General features: G+C 44.1%; 1 protein-coding gene across 1 annotated transcript in view; it reads right to left on the reverse strand.

The window, feature by feature from the left end:
- Nucleotides 1-1,611: 1,611 nt before the first annotated feature.
- RGS17 (regulator of G-protein signaling 17) overlaps nucleotides 1,612-7,694 on the reverse strand; it is a 61,990-nt gene continuing 55,907 nt past the window's right edge. Inside the window, exons 3-4 of the mRNA XM_006882747.1 lie at nucleotides 7,094-7,328; nucleotides 1,612-1,803 (exon numbers count right to left, since the gene is read on the reverse strand). Of these exons, the coding sequence (XP_006882809.1) occupies nucleotides 1,612-1,803; nucleotides 7,094-7,328 (427 nt within the window). The remainder of the gene's footprint in view (nucleotides 1,804-7,093; nucleotides 7,329-7,694) is intronic.

Raw genomic sequence — 7,694 nt, forward strand, 5'->3', positions numbered from 1 at the left:
GCAAACTTGTTTTATTTAAAAATATGTTTAATAAATTAAAAAAATGAGAGGTAGTTAAAAAAACAAAGAAAACGTGTAATTTTAATATCATCCTTAATATAAGGCCAGTGTTCTCAGTGGATATAAATATTTTTAAAACTTCCATTTTAGGTTACTTGGGATTATATTCATTCAATTTAAGATTTAAAACATAGTTTTCCAGGGAGACTGATAATTCAAAAGTAACACGTGATATAAACGTGACACTGGTTATTATTTTTTGGTACATGACAGGACACTTTTTTCAAATGCCAATAACAGGAAAGAATTTTGTCTTAAAGATTTAATAGTAACTTAGAAAAATAATATGCCAGCTAGAAGACTTGCGCACTAAAGTGCCTTGTAATTATGAATGAGAATGAATTGTTTGGTTTGAACATTCATAATAAAATAAGCTATTCATATGATAGTATGTGAAAACAGTTAAGGTCTGAAGTAGAGAATCATACTCTTCATAACCCTTACAAAACCCTTCTTGGTTAAAAACTTTACTTTTCACTGGATTTCACTTTTAAGGAAAATATGTCATCGCACGGATGCTATTCATCAAAATGCTGGATGCTACATGTCGGCATTCTTTTATTAAATTCTTTGTATTCCAAAACTAAGTTATCAAGCTTATTAAAGTTTCTTCTTGCTGAAGTACATAACTTTACACAACCATTTTAAAACTGGAAAGCCAGTCTTTAATAAATTAAGTACAGTTTCAGACATCTGATATATATATATATATATACACACACACACAATTTTTTCTATTACAATTAAAAACAATGCTATTGATTTGTCATTGAGAAGAGACTAACTTCAAATGGTTTTGTGCTTTTTATCAGATCATGTTTTTACAGAGCAAACTCTTCCATAATGAAAATGCCACAGTTTTGGCAGTGAACAACCAGAGGAATTCTCCCCATAAGGATTTACCAACAACAACAAAAAAAGTTATAAATAGCTCTTTTTCTTTTCCATGTACAGAAATATTGGCTGCAAAATCAGTGTACTGAACACAGTATATAGATAAATAGATATAGTATGTTGAATACCATTGTTACATTTTTAAAAGTTGGCTTTTTCTGTCTTAGATTTAAGTTAAAAAAATGCAAACCATCGCCAGTTTTTGGCAATAAGAAGACCATATTGCACAAAAGTCCTTAAATACAGATATCATGTATGCCATTGGATTAGAGAGTACAACAGCTACGTGATAAATGAAGCAATTTTACTTTGCACATGCAGTGTCTGGTGGTAAACCAGGAGAAGGTTCATAGGACTACAAGTACATCTTGCTTGCAAGTAAAATGATGGCTAAATAAAACAAACCTAATTTGGCAACTCATTTGTTTTAAGTGGCGTGTTTTGTTTTTGTTTGTCCAGCTTACGCATGAATAGAGAGTCTGGCTAAAAATGGAGACAAAGACCGTAATAATGGTTGTATTGTTTTCACAGTCGCCCGAGGAAAGCTAGACTGTAGTTCTAGAACTCAGCTTCTTCTGTCAGGTCAGAACTCTGACTTTCCGATCCAGCCCTCCAAAAGGATGATTTACTTTATTTTTTTTTCCATTTAAGTGAAAATTAAGACTCAGCAGCAGAGCCAGCAGCAGTACTTTCAACAAGTGATTTATAAATCTGAGAGTTCAAGAACCTCGGGAAGGAATCTCTGTGCATTAGAGTGTAGATCTGGAGCTGGGCATCTTCATACATGTGCGGGTTGGGATCCAGGAGGTTTCGGTTGATGACCTCTCTGACTCGAGAATCAAGACTGACCTACAAGAAAGAGGACCAGAGAGACATTAAAGAACGCCACTCTGCTTTTTAGTGTTCAAAAGGAATTTCACTTACAGGTTTGGGATATTTCAGTGAGTATATCGAGCTACCCATCTAACAGGCTGGTTTCAGAAGGGGTCGTGGTACTAGAGATATTGTAGCTGATGTTAGATGGATCTTGGCTGAAAGCAGGGAATACCAGAGGAATGTCTATCTGTGTTTCGTTGATTATGCAAAGGCATTTGACTGTGTAGATCATAAAAAACTGTGGCTGACTCTGAGAAGAATGGGAATCCCAGAACACTTGATCGTTCTAATGCGAAACTTATACTTGGACCAGGAGGCAGTCGTCAGAACAGAGCAAGGGAACACTGCATAGTTCAAAATTGGGAAGGGCGTATGCCAGGGATGCATCCTATCTCCATACCTTTTCAATCTATATGCAGAACAGATTATCCGGGAGGCTTGGCTCTATGAGGAGAAATGTGGGGTCAGGATTGGTGGACGATTTATAACAATCTGCGTTATGCGGATGACACAACCCTGCTTGCTGAAACTGAGGAGGACCTGAAGCACCTGCTGCAGAGTGTCAAGGACTGCAGCCTACAATATGGATTGAGGCTCAATGTCAAGAAGACAAAGATTCTCACCACTGGACCAATTGGCAGCATCAGGATGGATGGTGAAGAGATTGAGATTGTACACAGCTTTAGTTTGCTTGGCTCCATAGTCAACAGTCTTGGCACCAGCAGCCAGGAAATTAAAAGGCGCATTGCCATGGCAAAGTCTGCTGTTAGGGACCTCTCCAAAGTGCTGAAGAGCAGTGGTGTCTCTCTGGAGACTAAGGTGCGTCTGATACAGGCCATAGTCTTCGCAATCACCAGTTATGCATCAGAGAGTTGGACAATGACCAAGGAGGATAGAAGGAGAACTGATGCCTTTGAGCTGTGGTGCTGGAGAAGAGTACTGAGAATTCCATGGACTGCTAGGAAAACAAATAGATTTGTCCTGGAGAGGGTTAAACCGGGTGGCTCCTTGGAGGCAAGGATTCTGAGGCTCCGTCTAACTTACTTTGGACATGTAGTGAGGAGAGACCGGTCCTTAGAGAGGGACATCATGCTTGGGAGGGTGGAGGGACGGCGCAGGAGAGGAAGGCCCTCTACGAGGTGGATTGATTCAGTGACTGGGATAATTGGGATGGGAGTGTTAGAGACAGTGCGATTGGCACAGGACAGAGCAGAGTTTAGGGCTGTTGTACATAGGGTCGCTGTGAGTCGCAGGCGACTCGACGGCACATAACAACAACAACAACAATATCGAGCTACCTAAAAATAGGAGGTCTTTTCAAAGTTCCATAACCCAATTATATATTTGTCTCCCCCAAAACTAGAATTTGCACTAAAAACTTTGTTCACCAATGTCTTGGCTTACGTAGATTTTTTTTTAACAGATATTCATTCAGGAGTTGTGGGTTTTTTTTTTTATTTTTTTTAAATTATTTTTCTGTGAGTATACCGTCAAATCAGATCTGACAGGAGGAGATTGTCCCTCCTTCCCCAGCAGAGCATCTGGTGGATTTGAACCGTGCGCCTCTGGGATTGTAGTTGCAGCTCCTTGCCACTAGGCCACCATTCAGGAGTTTTTGAAATGATTTTTATTCATTTCTTTTTCTTGAGATCTGAATGAAAATTTATATGGTAAATTGGTTTTCTATGCAAGCATTCATACACATATTGTTCTAAGACATTAATTACAATATCTACAAGTAACCACATTTTTCTCAATTTCTCCCTATTCCTATCTGGTCCATTAATCCTTCTGTCCTAGCTTCATCTGCAGGCAAATGCTGCCCTTTTCATCTTCAGTGGGTGACTACTGTTTGTTTTATAAGCCTGTTGTTTGGCTGATGGTGGAGTTAAGCTGTTGCTGAGTGTCACTGAGTCAGATAGACCCATAGCTGACCCTCCAACACTCTTTTGGAGGCAGTAAATCTCATGGGAGGAGACTACCCACCTTTCTCCTACAGAGCAGCTAGTGGATTTGAACCACTTATCTTTGTGGCTAGCACCAAGCCAGCAGCGCCCCCTAATGGAGTCAAAAGGTTGAGTTTTCAATATAGCTGATTCCATTTAGATTTATGGTGATTTCTTCTTTCAGTAGTTTAACACTGTTTTTAGTTCCTAAAAGATTTTAAACGGAATTTGTAGTCAATTTCCTTCTGCTGATAGGTTTGCCTTTTTAATACTCTGTCTGTCTGTCTATCTATCTATCTATCTATCTATCTATTTATTACGGAGGTTTTGGATTTCCATTCATTCATTGCCGCAATTTTCTCCCTTCCCACCCCTCCCCTTAATACTCAATTTTAAAAAAAATGCTCACTTCATTCAAGTCGGAACCAATTCATAATTGACCTCCCAGCTGTCAGGAGCTGGGTCGCTGACCCCGCAGCTGTCAGGAGCTGGGTCGCTGACCCCCCAGCTGTCAGGATCTGGGTCTTTGACTCTCAGCTGTCAGGAGCTGGGTCGCTGACCCCCCATCTGTCAATAGCTGGGTCACTGACCCCCCCAGCTGTCAGGATCTGGGTCTTTGACTCTCAGCTGTCAGGAGCTGGGTCGCTGACCCCGCAGCTGTCAGGAGGTGGGTCATTGACACCCCAGCTGTCAGGATCTGGGTCATTGACCTTCAGTTGTCAGGAGCTGGGTTGCTGAGCCCCCCCGGCTGTCAGGAGCTGGGTCGTTGACACCCCAGCTGTCAGGAGCTGGGTCTCTGACCCTCAGTTGTCAGGAGCTGGTCATCGACCCTCCAGCTGTCAGAGCTGGGAATCATTTTGGAGGAGGTTGTCCAGCATTCTCCCCTAGAGCTGCTGGTGGATTTGAACCACCAGAGGCACCATCTTTGGGCTAAGAGCACAGCTTCTAATGATCTACCTCACCAGAGCTCCCTAGACTGGAATCCATTAGTCTTAAATTCCTCTTATTATTTCTACTGTGTTCCCCTTGAGAATATTATATTTTAAAAAATCGACTTGAAAGAACTGCTATTTCCTCCCGTTTTAGACTTAAAATGGACCTCTTAGCCCTCTTGAATTGAACTCTGTCTGTAATTATAAGTACCTATGGCCCCAGTGTGTCAGGGACTCTGAGGACGGCACAGGACAGGACACGGTTCAGATTTGTTGTTATAGGATCCTTAAGCATCACCCCCAAGTCAACGGCACCTAACAACAACTTGCAATTTAATCTTTTTTGCTATTAAGAAATTATCAGATTGAATTACCATGATGAAATACTCTATCTACACATGAAAATTCTATCACCAGACTGTACATCAGCTCCTATTTATGCATACCTCACTAGGGAGCTCTGGTGGAATACCGGGTAAGGAGTTGCGCTACTCACCCAAAGGCACAGGGTTAGAATCCACCAGATGATCTCTGGCAGAAGGATGGGCCATCTCCTCCCATGTGATTAACTGTCTCTGAGAACCTGCTGGTGAGTCAGCTATGAGTCAATTCCAATTAAGACCACATAACAACAATACAAGGTGTGACAGTATTTTAAGGGAAGAGATTGCTAAACCAGACACTTGTTTGCTAGGTTTAAAGGTAAGAAGTCCAGGGGAAGATGGGGCCATATTGAGTGTTGGACAAGAAACCAGTTCTACCACCCTCACTCTGGGGACTCCATCACACCTGTCACTCACTGGTCTGGCCACCAGGTCACACTATTAACCACTCTCACCAATTGACTCAACTGACAGAATATTTTCTCAGAAGTAATCTAATTCTTTGTTATGTGCCACTGAATTAGAACTGACCCATAGCTGACCCTCCAGCGGGTTTTCAGAGGCAGTAAATCACACAGGAGGAGACTGCCCATCCTTCTCCCATGGAGCATCTGGTGGATTTGAACCACATGCCTCTAACTTGTCAGTGCAAGTTCTTGCCACGAGGCTAAAGTTTTGTTTTATGTACCATCGAGTTAGAACTGGCCCATAGCTCACCCTCCTGAGAGTTTTAAGAGGCAGTAAATCATCTGGGAGGAGACTGTTCACCCTTCTCCCTTGGAGCAGCTGGTGGATTTGAACCACGAGCCTTTGGGCTGGCACCACAGCTCCTTACCACTAAACTACCAGAGCTCCCTAGGCCAAGCTATTTGATGGCTGGCAATGGAAAACCATATTTAATTCTTTCAATACCTGGAAAACGCAAATGCAAAGCTCAAACTCATTGCTGTGGAGCCGTAACCGACTCCTAGCTGATCCTTGGTGGGATTTTAGAGGTAGGAAGTCACACGGAGGAAACTGCCCATCTTTCTGCTAGAAGCAGCTGGTGGACTCAAGGCAGCTGAGAGGTGCTGCCTCCGGGTGAGTAAAGCGACTCCTTACAACTGCTACAGAGTGACTGGAAAACGATTACAGATTCCACTAAAATAATAGACATCCTCATCCTTTGTCTTAGGGAGCTCTAGTGACCTAGTGGCAAGAAGCTGCGCTGCAATCCCGGACTCCTTCAGGGAGGAGGCTGCATCAAGAGGGCCCTTCCACCACACGCACAACCAACAGTAGAGCTAAAGGGTTCCTTGAGCTCCTATAGCAGAGATTTTCAAACTAGAGTGCCCGTGGAAGGCTTGGTAAGCCTGCAATTCCTAGGGCCCTGTTTCCAAAAGCAAAGATCCCAGGGAGCCACAGACACTTTGTTCTTCAAAATCAGAGGGCCAGGGGGCTTCTCATATGCATGATCTCGGGCACCCCAACTCGAGACACGCCCCCTTAAAATAATATTCCTTCTCACGTTGGTTCAAGTCACCAAAGGTATGTTTATACAGACATCTGAGTGGTAGTAATGAAAAGTAAATGGGTGACCTCCCGCTTCAGCCAGAGGCCAATGCTCTCTCATGGAGGGGAAACTTGACATTTAAACACTTGTCATTCTGAAATCTGGGAGGATTCCCAAATCAGAAGCTGAAATAGGTGCCCAGTGAAGATTTAAGTGTCTGTGCATGCCCCATAAACAAGAGTCTCTGCCTCCAAGTGGATGCTGATGCCCGGTTATCACCGAGGCCAGGGCAGAGCTGCCCGTGGGGGTTCTAAGCTGTAGGTCTTTCTGGAAGCCGACTGCCTCGTCTTCCCCTGCGGAGCAGCGGGTGGCTCCGAACTGCCGCCCTTGTGGTTGGCACGGGATGCTTTAGACACTGCGTCACCAACACCCTCTGATCCCAAGTCTGCTCCGCGTTGACAGGAGTCACTTTCTGGGCGGCTCAGGTGTCCAAGCGCGCATGCACCTTACCTCTTTCGGGGACAGAATGGAGATGTAATCCTCATAGATGATCCTGGCCTTCTCCTCAATCACCTTCTTGTTCTGCTCTTTCTTCAGGTCCTCGCAGGCGAGCCAGAAGAGCAGGTTCTCCTCGCTGTACTCCGTGCGCAGGAACTCCCGGAACAGGTTCCGGCCTGCGGGCGCCTTCATCATCTTGTCGAAGTTCTGTGCCCAGGACAGGACCTCGTCTGCCGTTGGGTTCTGGCTGTGCAGACGGAAGGACGAGGCTGTGAGCCAAGGGGACGCTCGCCTGCGGCGCAGCCACAGTCAACGCGACAGCAGACAGCAAGGGCTGGCGAGGGTGTGCAGGGACCCGCAGGCCTAGGCACTGCTGGAGGGAAGGGCAAGTGGCACAAGCCCCATGGAAAGCAGTCTAGCATTTGCTTAAAAAGCTGGCGATTGGAACGACCCTGTCATCTAGCAATCCCACGACCAGTGTGCATCTTAAAGCAGGAAGAAATGCAGCACAAGTGGACGGATTCACGTGCATGGCTATTGCTGTATCATTTATAATAATAAACAGTTGGTGTTAGTTAAATTTGTGTCTTCTAGGCTGCAACAGTTCCATGAT

The sequence above is a fragment of the Elephantulus edwardii genome, unplaced genomic scaffold (genome assembly GCF_000299155.1).
Source record: "Elephantulus edwardii isolate Elephantulus edwardi_28Jun2011 unplaced genomic scaffold, EleEdw1.0 scaffold00024, whole genome shotgun sequence".
NCBI classification, from domain to species: Eukaryota; Metazoa; Chordata; class Mammalia; order Macroscelidea; family Macroscelididae; genus Elephantulus; species Elephantulus edwardii.